Source organism: Papilio machaon, chromosome 16 (genome assembly GCF_912999745.1).
Source record: "Papilio machaon chromosome 16, ilPapMach1.1, whole genome shotgun sequence".
Classification (NCBI taxonomy): Eukaryota; Metazoa; Arthropoda; class Insecta; order Lepidoptera; family Papilionidae; genus Papilio; species Papilio machaon.
Window position 1 is genome coordinate 6,386,677 of NC_060001.1, and position 17,964 is coordinate 6,404,640.

Sequence of the window (17,964 nt, forward strand, 5' to 3'; positions counted from 1 at the left end):
TTTAAATCTTACTGATAGTCTAGCGATCATATGACTACACACATAGCAACGATTAGGTTCCTATTTCAAAATTATCTATTACAGGCCGACACATACATCGTTGAACATAAAACTTACTAATATGTACGACATTTACATGTCAATATTTGGATGTATAGATGTTAGTTACCAGGTAAAACGGTTGAACGGATTTCGATGAAAATTTGCTACTTTGCCAAAACCTTGACAAAAGCAAACTTATAAAATGTAGAAAATTGCTATTGAATATAGCACTCGTTTTTTTTTGTTTTTTAAACCTAAAATCATTATTCAAAACTTTATACATAAACCCAAATTAAGTGAAGTGACATAAGCCAAACAAAGTTCTGGACGTTCAAACTTTCAAAAGAGAAATAAACTTAAAGTCATAACATTTAAGTTTCGCTGTTAAGTTTAAGTTGTAAATTTTACTTACCCAAAGCTAAATGCCAGTGTGCAAAATTTACACTTACCTGAAATGAGAAAGTATTGTCAGATTAAATTAAGTTAAATTTTACAACAGAAATGGAAAAAAAAGATACAAAAAAACTTAAAAAAACTTGAGAGGTGTCAAGGGACACCAGGATGGAACGAAGTTTCTTTCAATTAATTATTAGTTAAGGAACCAATGTTTATTCTATGAATAAAAAAACTTAAGTCTTCACAAGAAGTACATTTTATTTCTATGAATTTTCGTTATATATTGTCACGTCGTTGCCATGGTGATATAGCAAAAAGTGTCGTGACAACTTTTCGTAAGAATTTTTTCCGTCTAGCCCCCTTTCACAACGCGCGATAAGGAACTTCGTTCCAAAATAATTTTTTCGAGAAATATTTTTGGTATAATTTTTGCTAAGTAAGTAAGCTGTAGAAACAGCTTTTAGAGCCCTTTAATAATCCCATAAGCATTTCCTTAATGTTTTTTTGTACTATAAGTCTCCTAAGCGACTAAACGACTGAACGCAACAGCATACAAGTGATGATAAATCTTTAACAATGTATCTTGGCTCTTGTTAGCGCAAGTGAATAGCTAAAAATTTTTCTAGTACAATACAAAATAAGTGTTGGCAATCAGTTAGCGTTGAAGGCTTGTTAACATTACATTTATCTTGAGATTATCTACGCTAATGTTTCTTTAACATCTGCAAAAAAGACTATATTGTAGAATAATTTAAAAACAAGTCAAAAAGATTAACGGCGTTGTTTCGAAACGTGATATACCTCTGATAATAATGTGTCTTTTTATCTTTTTTTATCATAAGAATTATAAAAAAGAAAAATCCAACAAAAACATTTTAACATAAGAGCAAGCATTTTTTAAATCTTAACAGAGAATATTAACAATAAATGACACATGTTTATGACAAAAGCAAAGTTTTATATATTCAAAACTACAAGAGAACATTTAAAGCTTAAAAGCATTCGCTTTACTAACTTTATAACAATTCGGGCCCTCATATTTAACTAACAACAAACATCAAAACAAATTTATGACTAAACTAACAGTCCTAATATGAATTCGACGCTTTGTAAGTTTCAAGTGATTTGAATAATTTATTCTATAGAAATACTAGTTTTTACCCGCGACTCCGTCCGCACGGAATAAAAAATAGAAAACAGGGTAAAAATTATCCTATGTCCGTTTCCTGGTTCTAAGCTACCTGCCCACCAATTACACTGGTCTGCAACGAAATCCTCCTTTGAATAAAAGTATGATCCGTTTAAAGAGTTTACCATCCTCAATCTATATCTGCTTTTCGTTTTATGCTATCACGTCTAATTTTTTTTAATGTTGATTTTAGATTTTTAGAAATTATGGGATTTTTTGCTATACTAATATTACTATACTATGTTATTCTCGCGTTAAAGCAACTTTAATTGGTTGCGATTGTATTTGCACACAAATAAACGGTGTGCAGTGATAGAAAGAGAGAAAAAAATATTATCTGACGCTTTTTTAAGCGAACATGAAAGAAAATTATATGGGAATGTGATGTTATTACTGCAAGAAATCAAAAATTCACAATACGCATAGAACATTTGTGTTGAGCTAAAAGTTTTAGCAATTTTAACTGGCCTGCAAGGAGGATGTCCTCATTGCAGTCCAGTTAAAATCACCAAATGGTAAATACCAAATTTTGTGGTTTTTTATGTGAGTGGGATAGTCGCGCAAAAGACAAACACAACATAGTAAAAAGCTGACCACAAAGAACGTTTTTTTTTTTTTTTTTTCAAAATCAAAACCTCTCTGAGTTTGTCTCCTGTATCTAAAAATGTAAAGGAATATCCTTTCGTTCCTAGTGAAAAATAAATTCCACCACTTCATATAAAGCTGGGTCTTATGAAAAACTTTGTGAAAGCCCAGTACTTCCAGTACTAGAAAAAAAAGTTTCCCCGGATCAGGCGAAATTAGAAGAAGGAATTTTTGTAGGTCCTCAAATACTCGAGCTTATGAAGGACTCAAGTTTTAAAATAAATTTAAATCAATTCGAAAAAAGGGCGCAGAATGCTTTTGTAGAAACATTGTGCCAAAATTTTCTTGGAAAAAAATCAGAACTATCAGGAAATCAAACAAGAACTTCTCATTTCCTACAAGGCTCAAAAAAGTAACATGTTTCTTAAAATTCATTTTTTGCACTCTCACTTAAAATTTTTCGCACCAAATCTCAGAACAGTATCTGATGAAGACTGTGAGAGGTTTCATCACGATATTTTGCACATAGAGAGGACACAACGGGAAATGGTCCGAAGCAATACTTGCAGATTTTTGTTGGTCGATTTATCAGGAAACTCCAGTATAAAATATGAAAAAGAAAAAAAACGACTAAGTAAAATGGGATTGACAACTAGTAATGATATTGTCATATGCGTTATAAAGGTTGTGTAATAGTGTACATCCAACATTATTTAAGTAATTAAATGAATGATAAAAATTTCATATTAAAAAATTGTTTTTCTTAAAAATTCCATCCCAAAGAATATAGACGTGCTAGAAAACTTTGAATGATATATTTATGTTCAGTATTGTTGTATTAGACAAGATAACTGCATAACATTTGAAGGAGAGAAAAAAAAATTTTTTTGCAGACCAGTGTTATCAGTCAAATCGATTCAGCCGTTCTTGAGTTATAAATAGTGTAACTAACACGACTTTCTTTTATATATATAGGTATATAGATTTATACTCTACTAGCTATGGCCCACGAATCTGTCCCCGCGCAGTTAAAAAAATACTCAACATGGGTACGAAAAATAGATAGTAGCCGCTTCTCAGACCTAATGAAGTTGCATGTAAGATATTAAAAAAATCGGTCCAGTTTCGGAGGAGTATGATAACTAACATTGTGACACGAGAATTTTATATCTTGGATGGATGAATGTTTGTTTGAAGGTATCTCCCGAACGGCTAAATGGATCTTGATGAAATTTGACACAGATATAGAACATAGTCTGTCAGAACACATAGGCTTGGTAAGTTTTTTTTTTCAATTCCTCGCGGACAGAGTCGCTGGCGACAGCTAGTAAGAATTAAGTTGTAGTACAGTTTCCCTTTAGTCCTCTCTATACACTTTTTTAATAAGTCAACAAATCCGTCCGTATTTGTTCCTGGTAATCTCTGAAACGTCTGGTCCGAACCTGTATGTGGGGATACAATTACCGAGTTAATTTTTTAATACCACGCTAACGTACTTACGACCAACAACTAGTTAATTAAGCCTTGATTTAAAGAATTAAAATGTTAATAACAAGCGTAAAAAACATTTCACACATCATTAATAATATAGCTTTAAAAATAATGTCATACGAACCTTAAATCAACAAACCAACGTAACGATGTAGTTAAAATTTAACTCTAAACGGGGAAAGTAAACAAACGTAAGTAGTGGGAGCTTCAACAGCCTTTTAGAGTTAACAAGGTTTGACTTAAATTTGCATAAGCTTATAAGGTAAGTTATTCAACGAAGATCAAACGATTAACTTTTTGTACACCGTTTTAGAAGAAATATTACGGTTTAGGAAAATTAGATTTGAGTAGCTTCTTTGAAATGGTACTTTTGTTTACGTATTTAAGTATGATAAAGTAACCTTTTAAGGTAAATCAATTTTAATATATTTTTTCATAATATAAGACATTATTAAGAAATAAGTAAGCTAAAAATAAAATTCAGCCTTTTAAAAGTATTTTTTTCTGATGAATTTATTGTAAAAACAAGCAAAAATCATGATTTTCGTTTTATCCAGTGGATTTCTAACAGCACTTGAATGTAGATTTTTAGTGGCTAATAGACACTTCAACGTATTTCAATGTGGCCAACAGCGAAGTACTTATAAATTGAACCTCTTTTCATCAATTAAGGTGAAGAGAAATTCTAATTACAGTATTGCCATATAACATTTTCTTAGTGTAAAAAAAATATCTATTATAAACAAGAAATGACATGTAACTAAGACATATTAAGTAAAGTATTGGGAAACGAAGTTAGGACTTTGGCTAAATTCAATAATCAATTCTTAAACTAAACGAACTAAACTTGGAAGAGACAGTTAAATATAAAGCAAATGAATTGAAATGTTAATTGAAAATACCAAGACTAGCTTTTGTCCGCAACTTCATGCGGAAGTAAAATCTAATAATAAACTTATCCTATGTTACAAGCAAAAGAATTTTTTAAACCGGAAAAATACAAAAAAAATATCTCTTTATAATACTAATGTTTCTACACTTCTGTGTAGATTACTGTAGATGTAGAAATCAAGACAGATAGAGCGTCAGTGTCTCAAGAGTTAAGCACTTGACTTGCAATCTACAGGTGCTGGGTTTGAATCCAGCCAATATACCAATGTGTTTTTCGATTTACATTTACCCGACGTTCTTACGATGAAGAAAAACATTGTGATGGAACGTACACATATCTGGGAAATTCAATAAGCACTGGGCCATCGTAGTTGTCACCCATAACTTAGGGGTAACCATAACTTAGTGAGGTAATGATGTAGAAATTTAGATAAGCAATGTTTCGATCAACGTCAAAGTAAATTTGAATGGATAATAAATATTACCAAGTCAAAAAAAAACTTCGGAAACTTTCCTATAGTTGGAAATTCCTACATAGCTTCGAGGCCAGGTGTGAAAACTTCCAGATGATATTCATGAGGGACCTTTTTCCTTATAATTAAATTAACTGAAAGGAAAAAGTTACTCGGAACTTTTATTAGACCTTAATTAGAAGAATTTTTTACCTAACTAACTGAAAACCAATATTAAATAAGAAAAATCCGTTACTACTACTTTATATTTACAAATGATACCAAATAAAAGATTTCCTGGATTAATCAGACACTATCTAACAAATAAATTCTATTTTACATAAACCTACGCTATATTAAATCGAAGTTATTCTGTTAATTTTTTTAGTATACTAATTATTACACGAGTTTTTTTGTGACTGTTTGCCTTGAAGAGGCATTTACAGTTTCACCGGGCTTGAGGTGGCCGGGCGCAGACGGCGTGGCGCTTAGCCTAAACCTCGTTTAAGAGTAACTAGGCTCGAGGGCTCCCTTAGGAGCCTCGGCTCGGGCTGTTACTTCGTTATTATTACCGGATTGAGCTACACGAGTTGTGTTTGTCTGTATTTTAAATAACGGTCTATTTACTCTTCAATGTAATTAGATAGCAAAGTACGGCTAGCAAAAAAGAAACAAGATTATAATCGAAACAAATATAACTAACACTTTCTAAATTTAATCATGTAGGTACTAGATTGAATGAATATTAGTTTTTGGAATTATTTTGTACAATTCAGCTGGTGAAATTCATGGCTGTGGCGATAGATCATCCTTGCCTTACCTCAAATAATGCAATAAAAAAGTGATAGCAGTCACTATCATTTTTCTCTTCAATCTATGCTCTTCTCATACTTTCCATTTTATTTTTAGCTTACTTCGAAAAGAAGGAGGTTATCAATTCGACTGTTTTTTTTTATGTGTGTTACTGCGAAGCTCCGCCCCTGGTGCTCCGATTTTGATAAAAATTATTTTAATCGAAAGGAAGTGCTTGCAGATGGGTTCCATTTTTTAATAACTAAAAGACTAGTAGATTTTGTTGGAGATTGTTTTTTTTTATGTTACTTTTTAGTGCATTTTGTTTGAGATTGTTTTTTTATTTTGTCGGCAATTTTTTCTAAAATTTTTGTTTTTTACTTCACATCAAATGATTACCGCAATTATTGTCAGTGTTATTGATTAATACATATGTTACGTCATAAGTTTTATGACAAACATTCTTAATATAAACTGCTTATGCTAACTGTACCGCATCTGATTTACACAGCTGCATTGCACCTCTAAGCTACTTGATACGAAAGCGCCGTTACTGCAATGTCTGATTAATGGATAATTTACTCTCTCCTTCCTGCAGATGCACTATCGTTCAAGTGGGAGGGGGATATCTAAACTTGGTAAGCAAGAAATACAGAATAAGGTTTATATAGTGCAGGTAATGTATTTTACTTAGGACTTGTTGCTTTCTTCTGATACAAAACTACATATATTTTTGAAGCGTATACTGTAGGTAAAGAAACTCTGTGGAAATACCATTTCTACTTGATTGAAAATATGCTGTGGCAAATTAATTTTAATATATTTTATAATTATTATAAATGCGAATATTTCAATGTATGAATGGATGGATGTTTGTTAGAAGGTATCACCAGAACGGCTGCATGGATCTCGTTGATATTTGCCTCTCGTTGATTATGCAGAACGAGTCTATAGGAAGACATAGGCTACTAATTACTAATTAAAATTCTTTTACCGCGCGGACAGAGTAGTGTGCGACAGCCAGTATAACTGTAAATATTATTGGCTTCATTGAAAAAAGACTGTAGCTGAGTGAAGCTAGCAATTCGCACTGGGTCACATTGACTAGGGCGTATTACTCTAAACTCAGGGTGCGCTTCGATCCTCTCGGTGATGACATTTACTGACGACGACGAAGGACTACGAAGGTGAAATAATATTGATACATTTTGTCAGCTATTATTTAATTTCAAATGTCAAGATTTTTGTCATCAAATCTGACCAATTAAATTTAACCCACTTCCAGTTTACTTATTAAGCTGAAATTTTGCATACATATGTAAATCACGTGACAATGCAATATTATGACGATAAAACTTCGCCATAAAACGACAAAACATCATCGATTGTCGGCTCCTTTGAATCGTCCTGACGATTTTTTAAAACAATGTTTAGTTCTTTTAACTAATAGGCAGACCCAAAACTAGATGGAAAGATGTAGTGCTAAAAGACATGAGTGAGTGCCAAGTCTCAGATGAAGATGTCGAGGACAGGGCGAGGTGGAGGAAACTGATTGGAAAAGCCGACCCCACCACCATGTGGGATACAAGCTAGGCAGAGAGAGAGAGAGAGAGAGAGTTCTTTTTTTTAACAAGAACATAATAAAAGCCCTTTTTAAAAAATCTTTTTTTTAATTTATGTATATAATGTAAGGAAACTTTACATATATTTAAATCATAAAAAAATAATAGGCAACACAAGGTCTAGAAGTGCGATCATAAAGTTTGATAGTATTTTACATCTCGCTGACTCAGCCAATAAAACCCAAGGTAGTACGGATTGCACAAAAATTTTAAAGCTGACCTAAAATAAAATTGACTTTATTCATACACTCGATAAATAGATTCTATAAACTTTATGTACATATTAACGTAGGTTTTCACTACCAAAACACTCTTATCAAATACTAGCTGTCGCCCACGACTTCGTTCGCGCGCAGTTAAAAAAAAAATGAAAAATAGATTTTGGCCGATTCTCAGACCTACTGAATATGCTCACAAAATTTCATGAGAATCGGGCAAGCCGTTTCGGAGGAGTACGGGAACGAAAACTGTGACACGAGAATTTTATATATTAGATTAAAATTATATAAAAATTTATACACTAGCTTTGTGATTTCGTCAGCAAGGAATTAAAAAAAATATTATAAGAAAGTAGCCTATCAGTTATTCCTGACTATGTTTTACATCTACGCCATCATCGAGAGCCAGCCGTTCTGGAGTTACGTAATAATAAACATACATCCATCCATCCAAACTTTTGCATTTATAATATTTTGTGAATCGCTTGTGTTTTTCAACATGGTTTATTTAAAATAGATGTTTAGTTTCATACAATATTTACTTTGTGAACGTAACATCTAGAAATAGACCTGTAATTTTGTATACAAACGTTTCTAGCTCTCTATTTTTGTATGATCCAAGGTTTGTAACTAAAAAATAATTTTAATCATAATACTAAACAATTTCTTGTTTTTTTTTATATTACAAGATGGCAAACGAGCAAGCGGCCACATGAATTCGCCGAAATGGCAAAGCGACCGCTGCCCATAGACATTCGCAATTGCGGATGCGTTGCCTACCCTCAATCGACGAAGGCAGAAACGCACAAAAAGAGAATATTTAACCTTTCAATGCATCTCCTCCTCCATCAAACCCACCTCCCCTTACCATCTTTTAAGGTATACTTATCCTTATAAGTAAAGAAACAATTGACGTAAAACATGTAATTTCAAAAAATTATGTTGCATCCTTTTTAAAATTTAAGAACATCTATATATATAAAAGAAAGTCGTGTTAGTTACACTATTTATAACTCAAGAACGGCTGAATCGATTTGACTGAAAATTGGTGGGCAGGTAGCTTAGAACCAGGAAAAGGACATAGGAACTTTTTTATCTTTGTGCATTTTTTTTTCATTCCGCGCGGACGGAGTCGCGGGTAAAAGCAAGTTAATAATAAATTACACTCCGATCTTATGAAACACCATCTCATTTATAAACCACAAATGTGTACCAAAAGTTATATTTACAATCTTACCTTCAAATTACAAATCGCGAACTGTTGAAAATTCGATCCTTAGAGAAGCACTAATTAAGAATTGAGAATTAACGATTGCACTAATTGAACTTTAGAACAAACAGAAACTCAGTAACTGAGAATTTCTGCTGCGGAAACATTCGTTCTATTGAATATTCTCGTCTCTCACAATCTTTCAGCGAAAATTGAGATGACAATATGCTTTATACGTGTTGGGAAACTCACAGTACCAATGCGTATGAGCTGATAACATTAAAATGACGTAATATTGATTATACACATCTACCATTTCTCGTTACAATACATAGGAATATGTACTCTATGTTTATTACTAAAACAATGAAAATCCCTTGAAAATAGTAACGGCAAACTACGTTCAAGTGCGTGGTAATATGTTAGGAGTGGACTGGAAAATTTTACAAGATCAATTTAACGGATATAATAAAAACAGTAATAAAAGGCATGCTCGTTGAAGCGGTGGTCGTTCAAGGTTTAAAATAAAAACGAATCGTACATACCAATAATATATTTTATATCACCAGGAATAAGACGAGAAGGTTAAGAGATGATTGGTAAATAACACATTTGTCTATTGCAACCCTTTTAATTTGACGTCCGAACTAAGATTGAACGACTTATCAAGAGATCGTGCGACTACGATTTATTAAACCGTCCAAAATTTAAAAGGTTATTTTTCAAGACCTTTAATGTTTTTGCTTATTTGCCAATGCCTCATCTTTACCTTACATTATGTAAAAGCGTATATGTTTATAGGATGTCTTTTTTATGAATTAAAAAAAAATTACTTGACATCGTATTTTTTTAAACAATCGACAATCGCAAACATAAACTAAACGCACGTTTTAACGTCACAGTAATAAATCAGAGATTTAAATTGGTAACATGGCGCTTACATTGTAGTCGCAATAATTTCGTAGGATTTTGTTTATTAATAACTCAGTCAACAGTAGCAGTGTGACGGAGGCATCGCTGTGAATCTGACAAACAGCACGACGCGTGATATTATGTCAAACAATGATACGAAAACATTAATTGCCTTGTACTACTTTGTATGAAACTAGCATTTGCCTACGACATCGTTTGCGCGGTATTATAAAAAATGTAGTGAAAGAATTTTTCAAAACGATTCAGTACTTTCGAAGCCTATTCAAACAAACAAACATTTAAATTTTTCCTCTTTATAATATTAGTACGAGATAAACTAGTGGTGCCTTACGATACACACAGCAAACATCGCGTGTGTCATGCCTTCTCTCCTTTAATCAGTTTAAATCTGGATCATCTCATTAGGATCATAGCCTGAATATATCTATTATCGATAAATATTTAAACTAATGCGTAAGACTTGAACTGCGCTGTTAGTACACACAAAACACATTTTATAGCACAAATTAATTTAACCTAATATTATCTAGACTTAAGTGTATCAAGAATTTTGTGCATATGTTTTTTAAGTTGCGACTTTAATCAACAGAAGAAGGGACGCACAGAAAGAATATATCTCACCTTTCTATGCGTCCCTTCCTCTGCCATATCCACCTTTCCTTCATTATAAAAAGGGTGGGACGAAAAAGTCTAAAATTAAGCCTACGGCCCGAGCACTCGTCAGGCTTTCATTTCAATATCTTGTGTGGTGTTATTGCACCGGGCCAGCCGACCCATTCGTGCAACAGATGTTAATACGGGCTCTACTAGTGTTAAAATTTGTAGACTTACCTTTTTGGGTATATCTCTATTTACAGCATCCTGCAAATACGCCGATGTGCAAAGTATCGTATAAACAGGTGCTTCCGTAGGTATACCGAGAGACGCCATTTTGAATTTATGTGCGCCCGAAAATTAATTAATAACGCAGGTGAACGAATTTAATAAATTCTTAAACAATTGTTTTTATTTGATAACACTGCTTTATGCAAAATTACTAACATTTTTAATTATTTTTATACACTATTTAAGGTTCAAATGAAGTAGTTTATTGGAGAATACAAGACACAAGTATTCATAAGACGACGAAACGTTCTGAAATGCCACATTACACTTTACAACTCTTAATAAACACATCCGGCGCACAGGCGACAGAAGTTTGTAATGACGGGCATAATCGCAATTTTTTACACACTTTTGCCAGTGTCTACACTTGTAAGCCTCTGTAAAAGTGTCGTGAAACTTTTTTAATACATATTATAGTTTTTGTTTTGTCAAAGATAATGAAAGGGACGAGAATATGTAATTAAACAAGTGTCACGGCAGTCGTAATACAATGTTAAATGCTTATGCTTACAATGTTTATGTCATGTCTTCTTAGTTATATTTTGTTCCCTAGCAATACAGTTAACTTCTGTAAAATTTTGACTTGTCAATCTCTCATTATTCATCATTTCAACTTGTTCAAACCACCGAAGAATATCTTATGTGATGAGATCTAAATGCTATAATATAAAAAGGACCGCCACAACAAAGACACGTCGTCTGCAAGCTCGTCTTATCAAGACACCAGAGTAAATAAGATTCACAAATAATTTGTGTAGTCAGGAGCCACGTCACGGCTGTACAAACGAACATAGGGTATTTAACTGTATTCCAATAAAAAAAGCACGAATCGGCCATGTGGAAATGCGCTAGGTACCACTTCCTACTCATCTATATATATAAAAGAAAGTCGTGTTAGTTACACTATTTATAACTCAAGAACGGCGGCATCGATTTGACTGAAAATTGGTGGGCAGGTAGCTTAGAACCAGGAAACGGACATAGGATAATTTTTACCCCGTTTTTTATTTTTTATTCCGCGCGGACGGAGTCGCGGGTGAAGGCTAGTATTAGATAAAGTATAATATGTACATGTTTGTTCCATATGCAGTTTGCAGTCTATACAATTTTTTTAGGCAAATTTCAAACGAACGAAGTGCACGATTTGCCGGTGACATGTACATATAAACTTAATTTTCCGGTAGTAATACTTTGAAGGTTTATTAATAAAGTTTTGCTGTTAAACTCAAAGGCTTTCGTGCGTCTTATCGCAAATTTTCATAATGCTTAAGTCCAAAGTAAAGTAAAGTTATAGAAGGCATTTAGTCAAGAGGAAAGCATAGTATATCCCTGTCATTATGTTTGACAAAACAAAGGTAACAATATGTTTTAAACGGGGATTATGGTCTCAGAAACCTACGATCAATCGTTTAGGATAAATGCTATGGAACTTATTTACATGTATTACTACAGTGCAACCTTGATATAACAAATCGGAGGGGAACAAGAAAATATTCGTAATATCAAGTAATTCGTTATAAAGAGGTTGTACGCAAAGAATGTTCGCAATGTAAAGGTATATTTTATATTGACTCTTATGGACAATTCAAGGGGATTACGAAGAATTTGTTAAATCGAGGAAGTCGTTATATTGAGGTACGTTATATTAAGGTTGCACTGTATTTACATAAACATTACTGTCCTGTAGTTAAAATATAATGTAGACTTAATGCTCCATTAAATAACACGTCTCAAGAAATGCAGAACATTTTCTGCAATGAAGCTTAATCGTTTTAAGTTAGTTTCCAGGTCGTTAAACGGTGCGCTGTTGTCTAAGAACGCTGGATGCCTTAAAGTAATTTAGAATTCTCGATAGACAATTTCATCTATACAACAGATGCTTAAGAATTCTTTATTTAAGTATGCTACTTAAAAGGATACGTGCTTGATTGAATTTATTTTCTATGATGTGATTTATTACGTTTAGTGCCTGTTTTATTGGCTATACAACAGGGGCTTAGCACGAAAATTTAAGTGAAAGGTGTCTTAGTGTCATTGACAAAATTTGTATTAGATTTGTACAGCTCCTCGCGTAAAGTCCAAATTTTGTAGATAACGTTACGAATACTTTCTCGCAATTTTCGTACTACACCCCCATTTGGTCAAGTCTGTGTACTGTTTTTATCTCCTTCAATGAAAAACTCAACCGAGTCGAATTAATATGTACTCGTAGTAGTAGTGCAACAACAAAAATACTTGGGAAAAATATTTTTTATTTACGTCTAGGAGTTTGACTGTGGGTTTCTGAGACCAAAATATCTGTATAAAACCGTCATCCCTGTCATTATCTTTGACAAAACAGAGATAACAATATATTTTAAACGGAAATTTTGATCTTAGAAAACCACAGTAAGTACCACAACCACACTTTTGATTATTTCGTTGAAGATGTTTTCGATAGATAAGATTTTTTTTACTTGTCAAGACCTAACGTAAATGAGACTTGAAACTGTAAACCCTTAATATTAATTCAAAGATACATTATTGTATTCTGAGCGTTTTACCAGATACATTAATTATTGATAGAATTATATTCATATGAAATGAATCGACTTTAAACCTTCTTCCATTCATTATAAAGTTTGCAATGAATTACTAAACAAATTCAAGCATTTGTGCAAAATACTAGTAGAATTGTTCTACAGTGAAAGGCGACCTTGCCCCGTCTTACGTTGTCCGCTCTGTTTATAATTAGCACTAACACTTAACATATATAAACAGTTTTATTAGGTCATTGGCTAGGATATCTATTATGCACTATGTTTTATGTACCATTATATTGATTCCATTATTGTATTTTTTTTTTCGTAATAAGAATGTGTGATTATTTTAAAAAACCTCGAACTAATATCGCTGCAATTTAGTGTACTCGTAGTAACTCGCAACTTCATCAGCACTGAATAAAAAAGTAGCATATAATATGGACGTGTGCATATAATAGACTACTTTTTTCCTGTCAAAGATCCGTGACAATCGGTCTAGCATAACGCGACAGACAGGCAAAAAAATTAACTTTTCATTATTACCTATTTGTACGAAAATTGACTTAGTTTCTTTTCGTTGTTAAATTCAGACAGTCCAATTTTATTATATGTATGGATTTAGTGTCATATTGTTCGATACATTAGTATCGTTTGATAATTTTCTCGGAACAAATAATACTGACGTAATGGAATATAACGGACATAGCATAGAGCACAGAGCTGTGTATCGCAAGTCAACGTCTATTTACTAGCTCTTTAATAATTGCCTTAAAGTAACGTCGTTATTTTTATTCGTTCAATGGCATCCGCAAACATAAATTATTTACATAATGTTGAATACCGTTTTTAAATCAGTTTTGAACTTAGAAGGAGTAGAGAGCAAAGAGAGGTCACGATAAATAATTTTGATTTGTAAAATTGATTGCTTACCTTTTTCGGTGTAATTTTAACTGGCTTCTGCAAATACGCTGATGTATATAAAATTGTATGTACAGGAGCTTCTGTTGGTATCCCCATTGACGTCATATTGGTCAAATTATTCAATAAAAAATACCAAAACTGATCAATAAAAATATCTAAATTGTCTTATCAACTTTGTTTTACAACACGAATAAAAACACAAACTTTACTGCTATATTTGTAACTGGTTATATTTAACTCTATTTGAATTATTTAAACAAAAACTTTATTGCATCTTATTTAGACATTCAGTCAATCTAAGAACACAAGGATCTAGATCCTTGAGCGGTGACGAAATGTGCGAGCGCACCATTTTACTCATTCACCGCTAGTTGATATATCCGAGAACCAGACGACGTAACCTTGTATTAACGTATACGAAGTATTTTTCACTATGAAGAAGGTACATGCTTTAAATATTTATAAAAATTTTAAGATTATTTTAAATACACTTTATCTTTGTCTTCTCGATAAGTTAGTCAAATTTACACATTTCTGTAACAACTACATCTATATTAAAGCGTTGTATCGTTTTACATGTTAATAAATCACTAAACATGCCGTAAAAACCTTTTAAATTGAAAATATTCCGAATACACTCGCGTTGAGCCATTGTTAGGAGCGTTCCTAAAACAATGCGCCTAGTCATTTCATACAATAGAGCCGTTGTAATATAGCAGACTGTTTTGTGCCTTTCGTAGATACCGTATTGTACGAACCAGCTTTAAGGAATAACTTAAACCTCTTTCACCTTTGTGTTTTGTTGAAAACGACGCATCGTATCTATCTACTTACATTTTTATCATTTTGAATTCATAATCAACAACCTTTTTCTAACCTTTTCTTCAATTTTTTTGCAGTGACACCTTCTAGTGTAAATGATTGGGTAAAAAATATTCGAAAGTTGTAAAAAATAAAAAACTTTTGTGATAATCATTCGTGAATTTCTCAAAACTCGAAAATTTTGTTAAACAATTTTTAATACAAATATAAGTAACAAAGCGTAACTCGTAAAAATCCTTAAAATATGTCATTGCTTTCTTTTTCAACAAAGAGAAATGGCAGACCCTTTTCATTTTGAAACAACAGCGATAAACAAACGGGATGAAAAACCTTAATCGTTTAAAAATTTATACATGCCGCTGTAACAAATTCATATCGTAGTATACGTGGGCTCAAGTTATCAAGTCCCGAGTAAATAAGAGGTTCATAATCAAACAATTTGTGTAATCAGGAGCGGCAAGGAGTACAAGCGAGCACGAAAATCTAATAAATTTAATATTTTTTAATATTTTTTTTATTTTTAACACTATCTGAACAAAAGCTTATGATGTACGTTAATAAAGTATTTAGTTTATTCTTTAAAATATAATTATGGGCTTCCTCCTAAAAAAAAAAAATCGTTAAATAATGCATAAGGGACAAATATTAATTTCTATTTATAAGAGAAAATAATGTGTAATAAAGCTGGGGTTCTTCGTCAACTAGACTGTCTTATAGTTATTATGCCTGGTTTACATTATGCCAGTACAGTGGGACAGTAGCGCTGGCCTGATAAGGACTGTTTTTACTCACTGGCGTCAGGTAGTGTTTACATTATGCCAGTTGTAAGCCAGTGCTTATTTTAAGCGCTACTGTCCTTACTGTACTGGAATAATGTAAACCAGGCACTAATGTCATTAGATATCTCTACTTGATTAGTGGTAACACATTCTTCGAAATTCGATTAAAAAAAAATAACTTCGTGCACTTCTTATCCGCATCAACTTTAACTGTATAAAATTACACGTTCATTCCATTGCTCAATTTGCTTAAAAAGAGGTACAAAGTTTCCGTTTCACGTTTTAATATAATGATTCTATTATAATTGCACAAGCAACTTTGTTCGCAACTGTACTGTTCAAATACGAATATTGAACAAGTTGACGTATTATTTGCTAATGTTGATACTAGTCGGGATAAATACTCGACATGTTGTGATTGCGATTTCTTCGTTCAGTGACAAATGTTCAGAAGGTGAAGCAACAATAACATTTCTGTTGCAGTACTGGCAATTTATGTCAGTAAAGAAAAACTACATTTCAAGGAAACATTACGTGATACGCCAACGATGCCGCATTCAAAATAAAGGTCAGTGTACATAAAATACAACTGTTAATCTCAGTATCTATATATATAAAAGAAAGTCGTGTTAGTTACACCATTTATAACTCAAGAACGGCTGAATCGATTTGACTGAAAATTGGTGGGCAGGTAGCTTAGAACCAGGAAACAGACATAGGATAATTTTTACCCCGTTTTCTTTTTTTATTCCGCGCGGACGGAGTCGCGGGTAAAAGCTAGTTATTTATAAAGACCTGTCTGCTAACAATCATGTAGACAAAAAACTTAAATGGTCTTATAACTTGGACATGGATATCCATAATATATATCCATGGATATCCGTACGTCTTTTGTCATCGCTTAAAATAAAGAAATATCTCGATGCAGACTATAGTGGGTGTTTCTATTTATACTCTGAGTATGCAAGATTAATAAATAAGTAGATTTATATTCTTGTCAATCAGTCTTTCGCAAACTGACATGACGTTTAACGTTGCTGAGAGATCTTGATTTACTTCCTCCCCACTATACTCTAAAATAAACACATCCACACGTCATTCCCATTAAAATTTAAACAAGTCAAACAATAAACTATCAAAGATTGATTTATTACGATCATGCTTGCCCTAAATTAGTATTTGTAACATCCTGTAACATGTTTTAACATATCATCATGTTCCTGGACTTATCCCACTCACGTAAGGTCGGCGCACAAGGTTTTAAAAACCTTAAAGTTTTGACTTAACTTTTTATAGCCGGCCGCCTACCTGTCGCCAACCCTACTACATTATTAAAATTAGTTAATTTCTTCTACAGTCAATTCAAATACAGTAGCTGTTACATTTAAGGTTGCTACTATCAATAATTTACATTCCTTACCACTTAGGTAAATACCGACTCGTCTCTTAACTCAACAACGCTGCTGTTTGCAAACATGGATGTATTCGCTTTAAGCCAAGTTTTAGAGACTTAGTATTCGTATTTTCAAACGAATGTACTGCAAATACTAAAAAGAAACATTCTTCAAAATTAAGTAATTGAAAAGTACTGAACTAAAAGAAAACGTATAGCTATTTATTTTACGATATTAAGTAATAAAAATGTAAGGTAGTTAATAGTTGTTACCAACACACTCATTTGCTACATAACTAGCTATTTAGTGACATTTCTGATATTAAATAAACACTAAGGGCCTCTTTAACGACTATTTAAAATAACTCATTGAAAGAATAAGAACAAACTTAATACCATTTTTAATTGAGTTAATTACTTAATTGACTATATCTCATTCTATACGAATATATTCAGAATCGACTTAAATAGACAAGTTTCCAACACTTGCCTAAGGGTTCCAAGAATTACTTGTCAAAGCAACGAGGCAAAACTTTTCCAAGGATCCTTGTGAACGCTAACAAAGTATTGTTAAAAAGAGCCAGTAATTGGTCCTTCGAATCGTTATTTTTGTCAGTTCTGAGTTTAGTACTTGACATAAAAGATTGCAATATGTTATGTTCACTTTATAAAGATTTTTATGAACTTCTTTCGTTTTATATAAAGCATTAGTTACTAAGTAAACATGCTCTTAAACCCATAAAACAGAGGAATGCAAGAATTATTTTTATTTTATTCATTTACACTTATGGTATGTCCAATATAATCTTCTTTTACTTTGA

At 32.5% G+C, this 17,964-nt stretch overlaps 1 protein-coding gene across 10 annotated transcripts in view; it reads right to left on the reverse strand.

The window, feature by feature from the left end:
• The window catches only part of LOC106716726 (transient receptor potential cation channel trpm), a 131,617-nt gene that overhangs the window by 98,247 nt on the left and 15,406 nt on the right, over positions 1–17,964 (reverse strand). Inside the window, exon 1 of one of the 10 annotated variants that reach the window (XM_045681445.1) lies at positions 14,159–14,269. The exons of 8 other annotated variants lie outside the window; for them this stretch is intronic. In XM_045681445.1, coding sequence (XP_045537401.1) covers positions 14,159–14,254 — 96 coding nt within the window. In that variant the 5' untranslated portion in view covers positions 14,255–14,269. Of the gene's footprint in view, positions 1–10,652; positions 10,794–14,158; positions 14,270–17,964 lie in introns of those variants that run through there. One more of the 10 variants, XM_045681444.1, reaches the window with a different exon arrangement.